Here is a 21,976-nt window from a genome sequence, read left to right as displayed (position 1 = left end):
GGAATGTCTACAGTGTACCCAGGTCCAGGGGCGCGGGAATGTCTACAATGTACTCAGGGAACATTTCTGGGTTCCAAAAATCCTATTTGGAGCAGTGTGAATGTCTTTGACACAACTGAATCATAGGCCTGAAAGTAGTTAGGATGGCAAATGTACGTGCTGTACATTTTACTGCAATAAACAATAAACATAATCGCACTTTGAGAACTTCAAATTAAACGTTGTCATTCCAAGTATTTAAAATCCAATGGATAACTCTAAAGTGCAATTTCAAAGCACAGAGCCCTCGGCAGGAGGTGCTCCCCCTGCCGTACTCCCCACCAACAGGGCCAGGGGCAGAGCCCACTACCCCCATGGAGGCCCAGGAGTCACGGCTCACGGCCACGTACCCCAGTGGGAGCGCCTTCAGTGATTTAGTCATGCTACAAGAAAAACCTGCTAAGCAACGTCCTGTGTTTGCAGAGGGCTCCTTTTTAAGGCCCTACTGTGTCCAAATAAGCTGAGAAGGTCGCCGATATGTAATGTTCAGACTTTCCAGATTCCCCGGAATTCTGGGACCCCACCAACTCATTGTCCCACAGCGAACACAGCGTACCTGCCTGACGAGGAGGAGGGGTCGGAGACGGCGTGGACCATGTCCGTGGACAGCGCGTCCAGAATACTGGTCAGAAACTCATGCTTTTTGGCACCCGGGCAACCTGAAAAACATGTGTATGTTTTCACAGTTAACTCATAAAGCGTAACAGATTTTCCTCTAAAATACAGGGCAATGTTGTTTTAGTGTTTGGAAATGAGTATTTTGGGCTACCTTAATCTTAATGAGCTAGTTTAAACACAAACACATTGCGCTATGTATATTGATTTTGAGCCATAGTTATTATTAATTCCAGTATTGTTTGAATTATTACGTGAGACTAAAATTCACAGGCATTAGTGTCTCACTGATCTTCAGAACTGCACTCAGAGATGGGCAGTGTCACTCACCCAGCAAGCGTGACAGCAGAGGCACTGGGTGCTTAGGGACACTGGACATATGGAGTACACGCTGGGAGCACATGAGGCTGGCCATCCTGGCAAACGAGGCCAGAGCCTGTGATTCACCGCCACCCCCACCCATCCAGAGCCACCTCGCTTCTCAGAGCAGAAGGAGGCAGTAGGGCAAAGAGCAGGAAGTCCGCAACGCCCGTCTCCTGGGGACTTGTCCACACCACGGCATCTGTGTGAACGGTGAGCATCCGCAATGCCAGTCTCCTGGGGACTTGTCCACACCACAGCATCCGCGCAAACAGTCAGCATCGGTGCTAACAGTCTGCATCCGCAACGCCCGTCTCCTGGGGACTTGTCCACACCACGGCATCTGTGCGAACAGTCTGCATCCACAACGCCTGTCTTCTGGGGACTTTTTCACACCATGGCGTCAGCGTGAAGAGTCAGCATCTGCAAGGCCTGTCTCCTGGGACTTGTCCACACCACAGCATCGGCGCGAATAGTCAGCAGCAGGGTTTAGTGCTCATAGCTTTGGAGCCCAGAGTTGACTGTGTATGGATTCTGGGATCAGGGAGTAATTCAGGCACCCAACATTCTGCAGCGTGCCTTTCCCCTCCATCCTTCCCTCAACACCACTCTCCTCTCACACCGGTTAGGCATTCCCTGAGCTCCATGCCTAATTCGTCCCACCCCAAATTCAAGATAACGTTTGAAAGAAGCCGTCCTCTTTCTCTGGGGTCTTTTCTCCTGAGACTGCTCCCGGTGCTACTGCCCCAGTCATGGCTGGACACAGGCAGCATCCCGTGTCCTTAGGCCCAGGGCGGCATGGACGACGTGGGTCTCCTCGCTCTGGATGCCCTTTCGGCATAGAGAAGCCACTCAGCCGCCCAATACATGCTTGCTGGATCAATCAGCAAATGTGAGAGGTAGAAGCCCCACTCTCGTTTCCCCGACGAGAACGGCGGGTTTAAGAGTTTCACAAGCAGGGAGCAGGGAGCAAAATCTGCCAATTCCAACTGGGTCTATCTGTGTGTAAATATCCATGGCAGAGGTGACAGATGGAGCTCGTCACCATTTACATTTTGTTAATTTTTTCTAAAGAAAGCCCTTCCAGAATTCAGTAGAAAGAAGAGAAAGATACTGAGGGGAAAATAGAAGACAGAAGCCAGGCCACTGTGCCACGCCGTGCACTGAGACTCCCTGCCAGGGGCGGCTGCCCCTCCCTGGGGCTCTGCTGGGGCTGGGCATGCCCCATGGTGACTTCTGAGCCTGGAGAGAACCTCAGGCATTAGAACATCTGCTCCGACCGTCCTCACCACGGCAGGAAGGGAGTTTACACCACACACCTTCTGCCCAATTTAGATTCCGTTTTTTACTAAGAAGTTTTAGACAGCCCCTCCAAAGAAAATCTCAGGAGCCCACTCAGTAAGTAGAAGATGTGGAGAGCTGCAGAGCCCAGGCAGAAAGCCGAGTGGGACTGAGGACAGCCCCTCCCCTGCCTTCCCCACGGCCCTCGGAGGAAGAATTGTCTGAGATGAGAAAGGCTGTCTTGGGACTCCTCGGGGGACAGGACAGGCTGAGGGTGCCGTGGGGAAAGGCAGTGCCACACGTGCTTCTCAGGCCCCTGGGTCGAGGGCACGTTGGCGTGGACCGACCCTGGGTCGAGGGCACGTTGGCGTGGACCGCCCCTGGGTCGAGGGCACGTTGGCGTGGACCGCCCCTGGGTCGAGGGCACGTTGGCGTGGACCACGTGGCCGTGGTGTGGACAGCAGCCGAGTCGTTCGGAGACCAGCATGTTCATGCAGTTAGGGACGCCCTGGTTTTCCTAGGTTTCTTTCTGACACTGGAGTTTTGTGTGATCGCTATTGAAGCGCACGTGAGCTGCCGACAGCAGGACTCCAGTCATGCTGGCTTCTACTTCATTCAACACACATGTCAGAAAACAAATGTGCAGGCTTCACCGGGGGGTTCTGAGAGTGAAAAAAGGTCTGCCTTAGTCCCTTTGCACACAACTGAAAAAGGAGATCAAAATCTATAGCAAAAAGCCTCACGGCCACAGGGCAAATGCTACTTTCCAAGAAAGAAGTAAGGATCTCATGGAACCCCTCAGAAAGGCAGAGGACCTGAGGCTGCAGAGGCTGCTGGCCGTGGGATGGGCCTCCTGGTCTACAGAAGGCTGACCTCCCCGGCTGCAGGACTAACCAGGAAAGGAAATGAGGAAAACAACCTGGAGGGCTGAAAATACCTCCAGGGCACAGGCTCAGGAACACGCAGGCAGAAGCCCTGCCAGGCCAGCCGTCCAGGAGAACTTGTCCAGGGTGAGGAGGCAGACGCCGGGGCAGGTGGGGCTGGGACCCACGGGACCTCGGGCACCTGCCTGCCGGGGCTGCTCTCTATGAATTCCCAGTCCTCCACTGGCCTCCAGAGATTCTGAGAGTAATATGGAGTTGATGGAGAAGAATATTATTGTCTGGCAGAAAAGGCATTTTAGATAATCCTCAGTACTGAACAGCTTTAAGAAAGAATTATGCTTATATTTGGTGTGGTAATAGGGATATACCCAAGGGGATTTTTTTTGGCTGTTAATTTAATCATATTTCCCCAAATGAGATAAAGCAACATACTATTTCAAATGAGAAAATAATAGATGCTCATCACGAAACATGACTAACATAATGTAAAAGCTGCAGGACTCTTTCATGCAAAAAGAAAAACTGAACATGAAAAGCATAATGTACTTCTAAAACAAGAAATAGTAAATCAGTCCTGCTCAATCCTGGCTTCTTCTCGCATGTCACAGTCACCCCAGGACCTGGAATAATCCTTGTTACTGCTCAGGGATGACTGTACTTCAAAACTATTTCTGAAGGAAAAACGGTGAATAAAAATGAAAGATTACAAGCAATCAGAAGGAAAAAACTAACTTTCATTATGTTAAAGTGAATGTTCACTGCAGGAGAAATCACAGAAGTACCACGAAGTGAAAATTTCGTCACCCTGAAATGTCCCAGATCTAGCAAATTCACGAGAGGAGCAACAAGGCTTGAGGTAAAAGACAAACGACCCCAGAGCAGCCGGGTTTTCCCCACTGCTGCCCACAGGGAGCTATTCCGCTTCTCCCATGACAGCTGTGTCTGGCACAGCGGTGGCTGCAGAGACCCTCGTCCCTCGCAGGGGTGCCGGCCCCCTGTCGATCCTTGCTGTAACTCCTCTGGCCACCTTGAGAGCAAAGCCGCCCTTTGCTCTGGCGTTTTGCGGTGTGTGATTCAGCCTGGGGAAGCTGCCTGCTGAGAACCTGTGTGAGGAGCCTGCTGTTCTGGGGGGTCCTTTCTAGCACACTCCATCCCGGGCCTTCTTCTCACTCAGCTGCCTGCACGGTGGGGTCTAACGGCCCCTGTGAGTACTGCGTCATGGGAAGGTTGGCGTCAAAACCGCCGCGTGCAGGCTCAGCGATGCACCCAGAGTCACTCTTTACTTTGGGACAGTTCCACTCACAGTTCTCCAACCACCCGCAGAACTGAGTTCAGAAGTCTCAGGTCAACAGAGGCATAGCGGGAAGGTGCCAGCCCACACACACTCCCACCTGGGTTAGACGTGCCAGGCCCTCTCCCAGCCCACACATTCCCCCCCGGGTTAGACGTGCCAGGCCCTCTCCCAGCCCACACAGTGCGGGAGCATCCTGCGCCCAGGCTTCTGGGGGAATAATAAGCCAATTCAAGAAAGAAAACCAGATTGTTCTTTTCAAAGTAGAAACAGAATAAGTTCACCGATTTATTTCCAATCTGTGGCAAAACAAGGAAGGGAGTAGCTTAGCCCGAGTATACTCACGTGCTCCAGCCCATCTGCAGAATCCAAGTTCTTGACGTCTGTTAGGTTTCTATGGAAACACTGGGTTCTATCCTGGTTTTGCCCCACAGTAAAGGTGCTGCACCTTACACAGCCCTGAGCCCTTCTCAGTCCTGGAGCCTGTCAGTCAACAAAGTGGCTGAACTAGCTGGTCCCAGAGACCCCAGCCCATGGACCAGGGACTTTTCAGGAACTGGGTTAATATTCTGATGCTTTAAAAGCATTTTTGACTTTCACTCTTTTGAAATGAATGTGTTCTGCGCTTTCTATGAAACGTCCTTATTTTAAGAAACAAAACCCTTTTTTGTATAAAAATTCCTGTTTTCAGTAAGTGTATGTAGTTTCTTCTTTTCTCTTTGTCTTTTAAATATAAATGAATACAAGTTCCCAGCTGCTCCCTCAGTTACCTCCTCTCTGGATAATAACTAACTTTCACTTCTTTCCCATAACCTGGAATACTCAGTACCGCCGCTAAAGGAAATCAAATACAGGAGAAAGTGGAGTTGAGTGGTTTCCTCATTCACTGATCAAGAGAAGAGACCACTGGGATAACAGTAGCCGCACATTGGCACAATCATGGGGTCTGTGCATTGCCTGGCAGGTGAGGCCTGCAGGGTCTGGATAGGGAACACGAGGGAAGCAGGTATGTGGAGGGGGACCAGAGATTTCACAGGTAAGTAACATTATTGGCTTATCAGGCATGAAGTGTCTGGGGATAATGAGACTCATTCATCTGGTTTTAAGTATCTAGCAGTGGCTTAAAAATTGGTTCTCTTAGTTTTATGTTCAACTCCAATGTTTAGGAAACTGGTATAGATGAGAAATGAAGAAAAAAGAATGGATAACGAAAGCGCTTTCTTCTCTAAGTTGTTCAGATGCTTCTGAGGAGTTGTGTGTGCACAGAGGAATTCACGCCATCGTAATTATCTATTTATCCACTCACAGGTTTAACTCCTCTGGCTTGGAAGTCCAATAATTTCTATCAAGCAATCAGCCCGTGCTCTAAATCGCCAGCCATGGCCCCCGGGAACGCCTTCGCTGGCCTGACGTGAGGTGTCAGGTCAGCCACCTGGGAAAAGACTGTCCTCATCTCCCATTGGAGGCCTGCGTGGTGAGCTAGGGGGAAACAGGTTCTCTCGGTCTGGGCCAGGAACGTGTGCCCTGTCTGCTGAGAACACCTGCTGGGCATCTTAGGGTCACTTTGTGGGAGGTGGCAGTAAAATAACGTTTCCACTCTTATGCCCGGGCTGTCACATGTGGGTTAGGAGAAAGTCCACGGGGTTGGATGTTTGAAGACTTGGTCAGAATTTTAAGGTAGGAACTGAGCATTCTCAAAGCCTGTGTGGTGCCCTGAGGCAGAAAAGGCCTGAGGAGAGGAACTCAGGTGAACTGAAGAGCCTCCATCCGGTGCTAACTCGCTGCGGGTCCCAGTTTCACTGGAATAAGGCACAGGTTTCTCTGTCGGAGCCGCCCTTCCCCGCGGGTTTTAGGCACACTTCTCCACATTTTAAGAATGTATCATAGAAAAGTTTGAGTGTGCTCTAGTTGTGTGCCATTTCCCCAAGGTAATAGAAATATATTTTAAACTGCAGAGTTATAACTAGACCATGTTATGAGGCCAACATCATCCTGATACCAAAGCCTGGCAGAGACACAACAAAAAAAGAGAATTTTAGACCAATATCCCTGATGAACATCGATGCAAAAATCCTCAATAAAATACTGGCAAACCGGATTCAGCAACACATCAAAAAGCTTATCCACCATGATCAAGTGGGCTTCATCCCTGGGATGCAAGGCTGGTTCAACATTCGCAAATCAATAAACATAATCCAGCATATAAACAGAACCAAAGACAAGAACCACATGATTATCTCAATAGATGCAGAAAAGGCTTTTGACAAAATTCAACAGCCCTTCATGCTAAAAACGCTCAATAAATTCGGTATCGATGGAACGTACCTCAAAATAATAAGAGCTATTTATGACAAACCCACAGCCAATATCATACTGAATGGGCAAAAACTGGAAAAATTCCCTTTGAAAACTGGCACAAGACAGGGATGCCCTCTCTCACCACTCCTATTCAACATAGTGTTGGAAGTTCTGGCTAGGGCAATTAGGCAAGAGAAAGAAATCAGGGGTATTCAGTTAGGAAAAGAAGAAGTCAAATTGTCCCTGTTTGCAGATGACATGATTGTATATTTAGAAAACCCCATTGTCTCAGCCCAAAATCTCCTTAAGCTGATAAGCAACTTCAGCAAAGTCTCAGGATACAAAATTAATGTGCAAAAATCACAAGCATTCTTATACACCAATAACAGACAAACACAGAGCCAAATCATGAATGAACTTCCATTCACAATTGCTTCAAAGAGAATAAAATACCTAGGAATCCAACTTACAAGGGATGTAAAGGACCTCTTCAAGGAGAACTACAAACCACTGCTCAGTGAAATAAAAGAGGACACAAACAAATGGAAGAACATACCATGCTCATGGATAGGAAGAATCAATATCGTGAAAATGGCCATACTGCCCCAGGTAATTTATAGATTCAATGCCATCCCCATCAAGCTACCAATGAGTTTCTTCACAGAATTGGAAAAAACTGCTTTAAAGTTCATATGGAACCAAAAAAGAGCCCGCATCTCCAAGACAATCCTAAGTCAAAAGAACAAAGCTGGAGGCATCACGCTACCTGACTTCAAACTATACTACAAGGCTACAGTAACCAAAACAGCATGGTACTGGTACCAAAACAGAGATATAGACCAATGGAACAGAACAGAGTCCTCAGAAATAATACCACACATCTACAGCCATCTGATCTTTGACAAACCTGAGAGAAACAAGAAATGGGGAAAGGATTCCCTATTTAATAAATGGTGCTGGGAAAATTGGCTAGCCATAAGTAGAAAGCTGAAACTGGATCCTTTCCTTACTCCTTATACGAAAATTAATTCAAGATGGATTAGAGACTTAAATGTTAGACCTAATACCATAAAAACCCTAGAGGAAAACCTAGGTAGTACCATTCAGGACATAGGCATGGGCAAAGACTTCATGTCTAAAACACCAAAAGCAACGGCAGCAAAAGCTAAAATTGACAAATGGGATCTAATTAAACTAAAGAGCTTCTGCACAGCAAAAGAAACTACCATCAGAGTGAACAGGCAACCTACAGAATGGGAGAAAATTTTTGCAATCTACTCATCTGACAAAGGGCTAATATCCAGAACCTACAAAGAACTCCAACAAATTTACAAGAAAAAAACAAACAACCCCATCAAAAAGTGGGCAAAGGATATGAACAGACATTTCTCAAAAGAGGACATTCATACAGCCAACAGACATATGAAAAAATGCTCATCATCACTGGCCATCAGAGAAATGCAAATCAAAACCACAATGAGATACCATCTCACACCAGTTAGAATGGCGATCATTAAAAAGTCAGGAAACAACAGGTGCTGGAGAGGATGTGGAGAAATAGGAACACTTTTACACTGTTGGTGGGATTGTAAACTAGTTCAACCATTATGGAAAACAGTATGGCGATTCCTCAAGGATCTAGAACTAGATGTACCATATGACCCAGCCATCCCATTACTGGGGATATACCCAAAGGATTATAAATTATGCTGCTATAAAGACACATGCACACGTATGTTTATTGCAGCACTATTCACAATAGCAAAGACTTGGAATCAACCCAAATGTCCATCAGTGACAGATTGGATTAAGAAAATGTGGCACATATACACCATGGAATACTATGCAGCCATAAAAAAGGATGAGTTTGTGTCCTTTGTAGGGACATGGATGCAGCTGGAAACCATCATTCTTAGCAAACTATCACAAGAACAGAAAACCAAACACCGCATGTTCTCACTCATAGGTGGGAACTGAACAATGAGATCACTTGGACTCGGGAAGGGGAACATCACACACCGGGGCCTATCATGGGGAGGGGGGAGTGGGGAGGGATTGCATTGGGAGTTATACCTGATGTAAATGACAAGTTGATGGGTGCTGACGAGTTGATGGGTGCAGCACAGCAACATGGCACAAGTATACATATGTAACAAACCTGCACGTTATGCACATGTACCCTAGAACTTAAAGTATAATAATAATAAATAAATTTTAAAATTAAAAAAAAAAAACTAGACAGAAAATGAGACATTTTTGTTGCTTCTAAGGGTTGAGAGAAATGGAAATAATGTTACTAAGATGTTTTTGTGACTCCTTCTCTCCTCCAGGAATCTGTAAGAAAGGCGCTGATAATTTCTCCTTTGCTATGAGTTAAATCCAGTGTTGCCTTGACACTAACAAAATGTTACGTTGACTAACTCTATGACGAATTTTAGGAAGCTGGATTTTAAGTCCCTTTATTGAATATAAACTATTTCAAACTACATAAAAGCAAATAGTTTCTAATTTTCTTTCTAAGTTATCTTTACTTGTAAGTAGGCATTCGTGGGTGAGTGCAGTGGCTCACGCCTGTAATCCCAGCACTTTGGGAGGCTGAGGTGGGTGAATCACTTGAGGTCAGGAGTTTGAGACCAGTCTGGCCTACATAGTGAAACCCCATCTCTACTAAAAATACAAAAATTAGCCAGGCGTGGTGGTACATGCCTATACTCTCAGCTACTTGGGAGGCTGAGGCATGAGAATCGCTTGAATCTGGGAGGTGGAGGTTGCAGTGAGCTGAGATCGCACCACTGCACTCCAGCCTGGGAAACAGAGCGAGACACTGTCTCAAAAAAAAATAATAAATAAAAAAATAAAATAAAATAAAATAAAGAAAAGAAAGGCATTCACATCGGCCCAACGTCTGATTGGTCCTTTCTTTGTGCACAGCTGGGTGCCAGGAAAGAGCTCTGGGTACTAGGTAGTTCCTCCCTGACCCTGAACATCACTGGGGACTTACGACGAAGGTTCCATTGTGTGCACACCAAATAAGGGTTATCTGTTTTCTGGTAGAAAAAGCTCTTTTCATCTGGCTGGGGAGGGAGAAAGAGGGTGGCAATAACAGCGCCTGCATTTGGCTGGTCTTTTCACAAACAACTAGAAATAAAATGTCATGGCTACTCATTCTTACAATTTAAAACACACTGACCTGGTACAGAAAAGAAGGGAAGATGAGCCGCCGAGTGACAGCCCTGCTGACGTGAAGGCATCAGAGAAACAAAGAGGAAACTCCCAGGGCAGAGGGGTCCCGAAGCCATGCCCATAAACACGTGTGCTCTCACACTTGGCAGCTCTGGATTACTGACATTTGCTGAATTTGAAAAGTCTGCTTCAAATCCTGACATTGCCAGAGTTAAAAAGCACTGCAATCTCAACGCTGCACCCCCAGCCAAAGCAGACTGCTCTTTCTAGGTAGTAAATGCTCATGTAGTAAATGCTGTGCTTCTCTGTTTTATTCCAGGCACAGAGTTTCCTCCAGCAGTCTTCAACGAGCATGTCCCGGCTGTGTGGTCCAGGGAGTGTCCCACGGGTGACGGTTCACAGAGGCAGGACCACAGCATTCCTGTCTGATCTACACGTGGGGCCGTGTGCACGTCACCCTCATGCAGCTGACACTCAGCACCACACAGCGGCCTCGCGACCACCTGGCGAAACGAATTAGCACGTCAGTGTCTGAGGGAGACACTCAGCACCACACAGCGGCCTCGCGACCACCTGGAGAAACGAATCAGCACGTCAGTGTCTGAGGGAGACACTCGGCACCACACCGTGGCCTCGCGACCACCTGGAGAAACGAATCAGCATGTCAGTGTCTGAGGGAGAAATTGAGGCCCACGTCCCACTCATTGGGAGGCTGAAGGCCTGGATGGTGCTAAGAACCCTGACCTCTCTGGGGGTGGAGGCAGGAGTGCATCCTACATCCAGGTGAACGTGTGCCAAGTAGCTGTGGAGCTCTCCCTGCTGCCCCGCGGCCACGATGAGGCTGGAAACAGCAGACCAGGTCCCTGCCCTCCGCCACGTCTGTCCTGGCAGGGGGGGCACTGGTGTCTTGTTAACCTCTGCTTGCCAGGCAGAGGCGCGGGGGTGTGGAGTGAGTCATTTGGAACAGGGAGGAGAGTGCTGGGGGCACAGGGAAGGCCCCCGAAGACCCCGCATCCCAGGCAGCGCGGCATTCCCGAGGCGCTGAGGATGCCAGGGTGTGTCGAGCGAGGCAGGAAGGAGGAAGGATGGTCCTAGGGAACAAAGCTGAGGAACTCAGGGGGGCCCAAAACCCAGGGGGTCTTAGAGTCCAGAAACAAGTGGGCCTTATCTGAAAGGAAACTGGAAGCTGCTGGGAGAATCTGAGAAGTGGCACAATCTCATTTCTGTTTTAAAGTGTCACAGCGCTCCCTCTATGGGTCTCAGCCAGCTGTGGGAGGACCCAGGAGCGCAGCTTGAGGCTGCTGTGTGGTCCAGGGAAGGGGCTGTGAGGCGAAGTTCAGAGCGGGGACCCTGGAGAGTCTTGTGAAATACGTTCAGGAGAAACCACGGAGCTAGAGGGCCTAGGGCTTTGGAGGTTTGGTTATAACCCGGGCCAGATAGAGCCTCTGGAACATAACAAGTACACAGAGATAGTCCAAGTAGAACATAGCTCTGACGTCATCCCCCAAGCCCATTCTTGGGATTTAATTCAACTCCCACCATCTAGTTCTACAGCCACAGAAAGGGGTGCGAGATGTTTCCCAAGTACCCCACTTGCTCCATTAAGCATTTGACACCTGTCATTACATTTAACACATGGCTTTCCAACTTTTAACTTTCTATGCAGTTTAAACATACAAAGAAAAAGTATAGCGTTAGGAAAGTTTCTTCAGGCACTTTGATTTTGAGATTCATAAAGTGCCTGCAGCTTATAAAATGTATACAAAGTCTCTTTTGATAAATCCCCCTCCAAACTGAGACCTGGTCAGGGCGTCATCCTCAAGGGCCTGGCCTTGGACCCACGAGGTCCCTGATGTGGGGAACGTTGACAACATCAAGCACCTTTTTTGGATGATTCAAGACAGATGCAGTTTCCTCACAACAGGTACGTGCTTTAACCACCACGCAGTGGGGAAAGAAGTCCCGGCCAGTGACGGTTAAGAACACATCAGTTGTATGAAATCAAGTTTAGCCTGAAGCTGCCTCCTTATCTATTTTATGTTCAGCCTAGAGGTTTCTGTGTACGTTGTGAACTGTTAACAGGTGGAGGCGTCAGCAGACCGTAGCCTACACTTGCGCCAGTCACCGAGTTTTGGCCAATCCAATGTAGCCAACTGTTCCAACCGTGTTCAAATGAGGCCGACTCCGAGCTGTAACCAATCCGGCTGTTCTGTGCCTCACTTCTGTTTTCTGTCCATCACTGGCCTTTTTCTGTCCGCAAATCTTCTTCCACCCTGTGGCTGTGCTGGAGTCTCCCAGCCTACTTCGGCTTGGGCGGTTGCCCTGTTCACGAATCGTTCATTGCTCAATTAAACTCTTTCAAATTTAATTCAGCTGAAGCTTTTCTTTTATCCGATGAAATTTGCTTGTGACTACTCATACTTTAAAAGAGGCACTAAAGAAAAAGCATAGAACTTCACAACCTTAAGCTGAAAAGAAAACCACTACTTTTGTGCATTCACTCTACTTTTCTACATTTTCTAGATTCACGTTTTCTATATGTATTTTCATATTCTTGATTTTTCTATATATCTTTTCATTATTCTAGACAAAGAGGTCCATAGGCTTTAGATAGTGTTTTGAGGAGTGAACACTGATAACTAATACGCTGATAGACGTGAGCACTTGTTCAGAAGTCAGCGCCTGAAAAGAATCAGGAAGTTCCTCCAGTGAAGAAGCGACCAGGAAAACCAAGGCTTTGGGTGACAGTGCCTGCTCTTGGCCCTGCCTCCGGTCATCCATTAAACTGAGTGCTGCCGTAAACTCCCCAAGGTTCCTTTGACCATCACATTCCCGAAATTCTTCACCTTTGACTTTAATTCTCTTTTGGGTCAGGTCATCCAAGGCCAGGATGTGCACTCGGAATTTATCTCAGCTAATAAGTTAACTCTGAATATTTATCTTAAAGACTGACGTGTGTGTTTCTAAAGTCTTCCTACATTTCTCAAGGACAACGTTATGTCATTCAACCATTTTTAGAAAACTACTCATTAACAAAATGCTTAGTAAAAAGCACCAATTTTGCCCTCAAGGAGCTTTAAAATGAAGGTATTGGTGAAGAGCACGGAGGGTTTATGGTGATATAGGTCAGACTGACATCAATGCTGTAGAGTGCGTGGGCTTTCTTCGGGTTTCACAGGCTTGAGGACGGATCTAGCATTTGAAGGGAGATCAAGCTGATGTAATCTGCCATCCGGCGAGGAGCGAGCATTTCAGGGCACACTCTTGCTTTAAGGAGGTATTTTGTGCAATCAAGATTTTGCCAAGCATTAGGATTATTTCTGGCGTCAAAGCCTTCCCGATTTGCAAGACTTTATTCTCACTCTCGGTGTTACTCAGCGTGACAAAACAACTATTTCTGCTTGGATTTTCTCCTGAAAAATTTTTTTGGAACATTTCCAACTGACAATGAAATCCTTAGGTAGAACTAAGTCATTCTTAGGAATGACTTTTAAGTGTTTACTTTCAAAACAACTGGCCCCGGCAGGCTGCTCTAGGCCTCATGAGGACACCAAATATGCAAAACCAACTGCCCAGGAAGCACTGACGGTGTCCAGATGTTCAGGCACAGGCTAGCGTTTTTGTCTCTTTCTTTCCCCACATATGTAGTTTAGGAAATGCTTTCCAGTCAAAAGAGAAACTTTTCTTTCCAAACTCCTAATTTGTTTTTACTTCTAATAGTTTTTTTTTTTCTACAACATTCCCTCTTTTGTATCTTTTATGAGAAACTTAAGAAGTCAGTCTTCACAAGATAGACTCTATGTTTTTAAACCCTGAAACTCTAAAAATTCATGTATTGTTGTGATAAGAAATAAGCTTCCATGTACTAGTAAATATTTTGTAGCTCCAATGTCCTTGATTGATTTCAAGTGAGGTTACATTTTACTAAACTCAAAATATTTAGAGCAAGTGTTTTCTGAGCACGATGTGATGTTGCGTTGTCTCCTCCAGGGCTAATCAGCAAGCTACCACCGCCGAGGAGTTAGTCTAGCGGGGACTCTGGGGTTGGTGCCTGGCTGCCTGGTCCCCTCAGCGTCTGCAGCAGCCCCCGGGAATGCAGCAGCCCCCCGCCGCAGCCTGCCCCATGCTTCCGCTCCATGCTTCCCCTTCCCTTATCCAGCTGACAGGCCCCCCACCACCAATGAACCCTACCATGGAAATAGAGCGGCTAATTCTTCCAAGTTGGGAACCACACAGCGACTACCACAACACAACCGCAACACAAGCACAATACAACACCAACCCCAAGACCGTGTGCCGATGTCCACGAGGACCTGGAGGGAACAAAGACTGGAGGACTGACCATCAGGAGAGAGCAGTGAGTCGCCCTGGGGCTTCAACTACCTAAATACATGGAGTGCTTGCCTCCTCAGAAACCCAAACACAAAACACATCTGTGCCCTCGAACCACAACAGGCAAAGGTGATGGCAGAGAAAGCCGACACCCAGAGCTCCTCAGACAGATCTGCCCATGAAGCGAGGGCTCCCTCTCAGAAGACTGTGTCTGGCCCGGTTCTAGCGTCCCGGGTCACACCAGGGATTCAAACAGGACTGGGAACTGGACCATTCTGCAGTCTCTGTAATCTTTTGATTGAGTTTGTTCTGAAATGAGGGATGCAAGTAGCAGCGAGTGAGAAACGCTTTCCTATGCTGACATCCCAGGTACCTGCCTGGCGGACTCTGGTCCACCTGATGATGGACTTGAATGCGTTCTGAGTATTTGCCACAATGTCTTAAGAACAGTTCCTAATTCTCATCAATTTTCAATGAAAAGATTGACTTAACCTACAGTTAGATAGAAGGAATCAGTTCCAATATTCAAAAGTACAATAGAAAAATTATAGTTAACAATAATTTATTGTATATTTCAAAACAGCTACAAAAGATCCGGAATGTTCCCAAACACAAAGGAAAGATAAATATTGGAGTTGACGGTTACGCCAGATACTCTATCCAATGCAGGTATCAAAATATCACATGCCTCAAAAACATGTACAACTGTCATATTTCAATTCAAACTTTTTAAAAGCATTTACCTCATTGATTTTTCTTTTTTGTAAACTATGGAATGAAAACAAGTTTGCAATAGTAGCCTTGGCAGAATTTGAGCAACAGAGGTTGGGTCTTATGGAAGCAGGTCTGGCTACATTTTGGAAGTAACTTTAAGCAAGGATTTTCTTTACATCTATACATGCCACTCAGAGCCAAATTGGGGGGCTCCAATGACAATTCAATGAATGAGATGCCAAACTATGGCTGCATCTGAACAAAGGAATGCTCAATGCTGATAACTTCAGCCTCTGAAACAATGCTAGGATGTCGGAACCAAGCCTGTAGAATCCTATGGTCTGTTTGTTTTAAATTTGTTTGTTTGTTCGTTTTTCCATCTAGATTTATAACTGGAGCCAGGTCTACACACAGTAAATGCACATGACACAAACATACAGGAATCATTTTCTCCTCTCAGGTCTCATGCACTATGGATGGGGCAGCTGGGCACTGGAGATTTTCTCCTTTTAAAAGACTGTTTGTGTCTTCCTTACATCAGCTCAGCCCTCTGTCTAACTATGAATTCTTTTCTTGGTTTGAATCTCAAGTAGAACAAGGAGCAGGAACACAGCGCTTCTGATTCCACAGTTGTCCCTGCATTAGAGACTCAACTGGATTTCCAGACCCTACACCTGTCAGCAGCCCACCCCAGGCCCCCAGCCCGGGGCACCGTCGCAGAGTCTTTTCAGTGAGGAAGGGCTGGGAGCAAGACTCCACTCCGCAGGAATTCCGGCTGTCCCTCATGATGGGCCTTCCCGGCCTCCTCCTCCCCAGCTGACCTCCTCTCTGAGCGGGAGCTCTGTGTGCTCTGCTCACCCTCTCGTTGAAAGTGTTCCCTCCAGACCCCGCTCCCAGCAGCTCCGGGGCTAAAATCCACCCCCTACCACCAAGTAGAGCTAAAGATAAGAGTAAAACAGGGCTGCTTTGATACCCCGTCACAAGAAACAGGAAGGAACACATGTTTGCTTAGTGTCTAACTTAATGACACTCGTTCTTAAAGTTATGTTCCCAACCTAACAAAATGGAGTTGACTCAGTTTCTCAGGGTGTGAAGTAGGTTCTTAGAAAAACAAAGTTAAAAGAGTCTGTCTTTATACTTTCTATTTTTGTAAATAATAATAACAGTGTTATTTAAAGAGAGCATTATTCATCTGGGGACTAAAGTCTGTGGCCCAATCAGCTGAACGGTGTCCCACGAACTGTGCCAGGGCAGGGACCGGCCAGGGAGTGCGCGGATGTGCAGGAGAGAAATCAAGGGCCATGCAGCCGGGCCGGGAGGCCAGGAGGGCACAGGAGGGGTGAGAGGGGAGAGGGCGGGGGGGGCAGGGTAGGGTGGTGGGGAGAGGGTAGGTGGGGGCGTTGGGGTGGGGGGGAGGGAGGGCGGGCATGGGCAGGGGGGGCACACCTGGCTCTGCTCAGCATTCAGTGGACTCTATGAAAGGCACAAAGCCTGGAGGCTGGAATAGAAATAGGAAGGAAATATTCAGAAGAAGGAAGGGATCTTAGTAAAATGAAGAATGAAAGGGCAGTGAAGGAAGTGAAGGGATAGAAGATGGAAAGGAATGGAGGGTGGATGGCATGCAGGATTTCAGCCATCCTGTGGACGCCACAACTCACTTCCAGGTCCAGGAAACTGCAGAACAGAGGACGACCTCCCTACACAGTCCAGCTTCCCAAGAAGGGCCACCTGGCAATGCACACAGGCATCATCTGGGTTTATTAATGGACCACACCCAACTTCACACTCCTTGGTTTTCATCCACACTTTCTTTTTCAGGCAAGGTTAACATGGTATTGTGTTTATTCCCAACATGCTGGTTTTCAAATTACTCAGTGTTAGATTCTCTGGGCCAACTACCTCAGTTAGAAAGATCAAAAAAGTGAATAAATAAACTCCATTTCCTCGTGTACCTCACATCTACATCTGGATTGAGTTGACTTGAGTGGATGCACAGAGAGGACTTGGAAGGAGTGAGGGAGGTGGGAGGAGGGGGGCGGGAGGAGGGAGGAGGGAGGCGGGCAGGAGGGAGGCAGGAGGAGGGAGGAGGGAGGTAGGCAAGAGGGAGGCAGGAGGAGGGAGACGGGAGGAGGCAGGAGGGAGGTGGGCAAGAGGGATGAGGAAGGGATGAGGGAGGAGGGAGGCGGGAGGAGGGAGGCGGGAGGAGGACAGAAGGGAGGAGGGAGGTGGGAGTCATATTCCCCACTGCTGGCCAGGGCCAGGCATGTATGCCCTTGGGAGCAGCTGCATCACCAGCCTCGGTCACCAGCTCTCTTTAGGGTGAGCAACAAGCAGTTCTCAGGCAGCAGTCACAGCAGGGTCAGCCAATTCCTGACCTCAGGATCACAGTGACAGGGAGGTACCCTCATCTGCAGTAGCCCAGCAGCAGCTTTGACCGCTATCACTTTCTGTCCCTCCAGCGATGTTGTGAGTCTGTACTCCTTCATGGGGAGTCCCTGTGTGCCTGAAATAACTACAGTGGTTTCTAGCTCTACTGCCTGGTACATGTTTAAATAGAGAAACCTACCCAAAACAACATTATTAAACATGTGATCAGCTAGTCATGACACTGACCTCAACACTGGCATCTACAATCAACACGTTATCAGGAAATAAAGTGCATACTTTAGGAGAAGGCTGATTGCAACTGTTCACATTGTACTATATGGCTCCTGATGGGAAGACGCGTCCCTAAGAAACAGGCTCTGAGACATAAGCGTCTGTCTACGTTGCTATTAGTGCATGTGCTGGCATGATGAGCTGGTGTGACCACCTGTGCCGGGCACCATGCCACTCATCCTTAACCAAATGCAGGTGATAAACGACTCCCAGGAATGGGGACAGCTGCATTAGAACCACTGAATCACATACTGGGTTGAAAGTTTTCACAGTAGAAGTCTTTGCAGGAGTCAGCAGCTCTGAGTGCAGACACTTCTCACAGGCTGGGGTCTGTCCTCATCAGTCACACAACAGACCTGTTATTCTCCCTCCTCCCACCTCCCTCTTGCCCGCCTCCCTCCTCCCTCCTCCCGCCTCCCTCACTCCTTCCAAGTCCTCTCTGTGCATCCACTGAAGCCAACTCAATCTTCATTGCCAGATTTCAATTTTATGTAAAATTGCTTTCAAATTAGGAGGATATAAATTAATTAGTGAGCAAAATGTTTATTTTTATAAGCTTCCTGGAATGATTTGAAGCAAGAGTCCTATAGAAGTCTCACCAAGAAAACGGTTTGTTAAACCAGTAAACTTTTATTTATTTATTTATTTATTTATTTATTTATTTATTTAGAGACAGCGTCTTGCTCTCTTGCCCAGGCTGGAGTGCAGTGGCGCGATCTCAGCTCACAGTAAGCTCTACCCTCCAGGTTCAAGCAATTCTCATGCCTCAGCCTCCCAAGTAGCTGGGATTACAGGCGCGTGCCACCACGGCTGGCTAATTTTTGTATTTTTAGTAGAGATGGGGTTTCACCATGTTGACCAGACTAGTCTCAAACTCTTGACCTCAAGTGATCTGCAAAACTCGGCCTCTAAAAGTGCTGGGATTACAGGCGTTAGCCACCATGCCCAGCCCCAGTAAACTTTTGACTCAGCAAGATTTATGCTTTAAAAGCAACCTTTAGACAGATGAACCTAAAAAATACTTTCCTCCAAAAATAAAGTGTTTCTTAAACATAAAAGGCTGATTAAAATAGACATGAAATAAAAGTGCTGGCAGGGAGGTTTGGGTGGCCCCACGCAGGGCCACGGGACCCCTGAAAGCACTGCCCCCAGGAATGGAACGATCTGAGGGTTTATTTTTTCCCTACGCTCTTTATTTCCTCATGGGATTTTGCATTAGCACCAGCTTAGTACATGTTAAACCTCCACAGTTAGATGATAAACTGCTCGATGTCAGGTGTACGTCTGATGAATACCCTTTATCCTGCCTTTTAAATTATTTATCACCTAGAGTAGGAACCACAGTTAGAGTGTAATAAAATTCTTGATAGATTTTGACCACCCCCATAAAATAGCTCTAAAGTTTGAAATAAGAGAGAACTCATGAAGCGCTCACGAGGCGTGAGAAGGCTCTTCCTAGGAATCTGTTTATTGACCCTTTCAGCAAGGCTGCGCTCTACACCCTGTGGCATCAGGAGTCACTTAAGCATCCTTAAAGACATGCGGGCTGCTAACTCATTGTTTAAATGAGCATCTGAAAATTGGCCTCTGAAAGTAATGTATCCCTTGAGCCAAATATAATATAGCCTATTTTATGAAACCACAATAAAGTCGTGTTGAAATAATGCTTAGAAAGTGACTAAAAGCCGCACACATTTTTTAGAGTCAAAGGAAATCAGAAATCAGGCTGAGAGCTCCCAAATGTTTGCTGTCCCTGGATTCACACAGAGAAACAGTGTCTACTATGGCCCATTTCTGTAACTGGAAAGCATTTAAATAACACAGCTTCTCCTATAGGAAACTCTCCAAAATAATTATGGTGCTCAGATGTCTGCCAAGTTTTGGTCTTGTAGCCTAGCCCTTAGAAAAACCAGCTGCACTATGCAAAAGTTTTAGCTCCCATCTCAATTGCTGGACTTCTCTCTTAGGACCATGAACTTTTAATAGTTCTGAAACAAGGTTCTCTTCAGTGAGAGCTGTTTGCAGTATCCATTACAGGCTCGAATTGGGCATGAAGTGGTAGGATCCTGAGACCTATGACCCACTCTTAAATCTACTGACCACCTGGGGAGAATATCCCCATAAAAAGGTTATAAATATGCTCATTTTAATCACAGCCAACTCTTGATGCACAATTATCTCATGCAATAAGTCCTGTGCCATGCAAAGTTACAGACACGGGCTCATGCAAATTTCACAATAACCCAACAATCTCAGGACTTAGTATCATTCTCTTTTTCCTAATGAGTAAACGGAGGCTCAGCCGTGAAGTAGCCAGTTCAATGATAGACTGCACGCTCTAGAAATCCCCTAGCCAGAGTGCAAAGCCTGTGTGTATTAGTCCATTCTCATGCTGCTAAATAAAGACATACCCAAGACTGGGTAATTTATAAAGGAAAGAGGTTGAATGGACTCACAGTTCCCCATGTCTAGGAAAACCTCAGGAAACTTACAATCATGGTAGAAGGGGAAGCAAACATGTCCTTCTCCACAAGGCATCAGGAAGAAGAGGTTCAAAGTGAAGGGGGAATATCCCCTTATAAAACCATCAGATCTCTTGAGAACTCACTATCATGAGAAGAGCAGCGTAGGGGTAACCGCCCCAGTGATTAAATTACCTCCCACCAGGTTCCTCTCACGACACTTGGGGATTATAGGAACTAACATTCAAGATGAGATTTGGGCGGGGACACAGCCAAACCATATCACCGTGCCATAACCACATACTGTCTCTGTACAAAAATTCAACTTAAGCCCAAAAGGATAGTGTCTCTGCTCCAAGAACACCCTCCTGCTTTCGCACCTTGGCCTCTGTTATTTTCTCCCAGGCCTTTGGCCCTTCTGTGTCTCCTGCAAGGAGGACTCACTTCTTCTGCCTCAATGGCAAGTGGCCAAGCATTGCATTGTGACAGCTTCTGTATTGTTTTTTGTTTGGGGTAATTCTTAAATTATTGAGTTTTTCATATTTTTTTTTCCTCTTTCTTTACGATAGTTCAAATCTTTGTGCATGAGGGCCACGGGCCTATTTCCTTGCTGCTCCGGAATCCATGTGGCAAGGCAGGTGTGCAGTGAGCCAAGTGCAGGGAGCACTTACTTGTCCCTGCCCTTATCTGGGCTCCCTTCCTGCACATCCTGGGCCATCTATAGAGCTCTGGGGATTTGTCCACTGAAATTAAGAAATGGGGAAATGCAGATCAGGACCTCTGTGGGGTGGGGCATGTCTGATTCAGTTTTGGAAGCTTTCAAATAGCAAAATATTTCACACGCATACATTCCTCAAGGTTCAAATGATTATCTGAATACAGCAAATTTTCCGAAGTTTATTTTGTACATTATCCACCTGCCTACTCATTCCTGGCAGGAGACACAGAGGAGGAAAATGAAGTCATCTCAGCCCCACATCCTCAAACAGCAGTGCAGCCTGGGTTTACCTGGTTTCTCATCAACACTTGACAGAGAGGGAACTGCTGTGGCCTGAAGCTGGAGAGACAGCTGGGGCTCCTGGGAGCTGATCCAAGGACCCCTGGGGAAGGAGGAAGCCGCTGTGCACCTGCAGACCTGAGAGGAATGGGTGGGACCCGCAAGGCTTCCCCAGGAGCCACCATCTCTGAATAGAGGTCAGCGGATTCGCATCTGTTTCAATAGCTTTAGGGAAAAGGCATCGAAAGGATGGGCTGATGACAGTCTCTGGGAGCTTCTGAGGAGGAGCCACAGAATTCTGTCCTTAGCCTGCTCCTTTTCCAAAACCAGTTACAATGTCATGGATGAAGAAAGACATTAACCATCTGTATATCAAACAGAAATAGCATAAACACAAGGATAGCTTATAATAGGCTGGATAGCAAAATTTTAAAAAAATCATAGCTCAAAATTATGGTGGCTGCAACACTGAGCCGACACCTACAATATAAAATATAATGAAGCCAAAGTCATGCACCGGGGTTGTGCACTTGCTGGAGGTGCAGTGTTTTCAACAATCAAGTAATCACCGATTTGAAACTAGGCAATGAAAAAGCAAACGCTTAGATAATTTCATCAACTCTCTAGAGTGAAAGCACTTCCTTTGATAAGGGGAGAGTGATTATTTTCATACATGTTTCTGGCGTTGTACTTTAAAAGCAATTATCTCACAAAAATTTGCCAAAGATCGCAAAGTTGTTGATTCTTGGCACAACTATGTTCTGATAACTTGTTCTATGACTGTGTATGGCCAAAAGTTTTTGGAAAGAGATCTAATTAAGGACGTCCCCGGCCGTGGAGATGGATGGTTAGTATGAATGTC

The 21,976-nt window shown here is 46.8% G+C and overlaps 1 protein-coding gene across 1 annotated transcript in view; it reads right to left on the bottom strand.

The window, feature by feature from the left end:
* SMOC2 (SPARC related modular calcium binding 2) overlaps positions 1–21,976 on the bottom strand; it is a 215,192-nt gene that overhangs the window by 15,875 nt on the left and 177,341 nt on the right. The window contains exon 15 of the mRNA XM_031667620.1: positions 596–698. Coding sequence (XP_031523480.1) covers positions 596–698 — 103 coding nt within the window. The remainder of the gene's footprint in view (positions 1–595; positions 699–21,976) is intronic.

Source organism: Papio anubis, chromosome 6, assembly GCF_008728515.1.
Source record: "Papio anubis isolate 15944 chromosome 6, Panubis1.0, whole genome shotgun sequence".
Taxonomy (NCBI): domain Eukaryota; kingdom Metazoa; phylum Chordata; class Mammalia; order Primates; family Cercopithecidae; genus Papio; species Papio anubis.
Note: the sequence above shows the minus strand (reverse complement) of the source record. Positions and strands in the feature narration are given on the sequence as shown.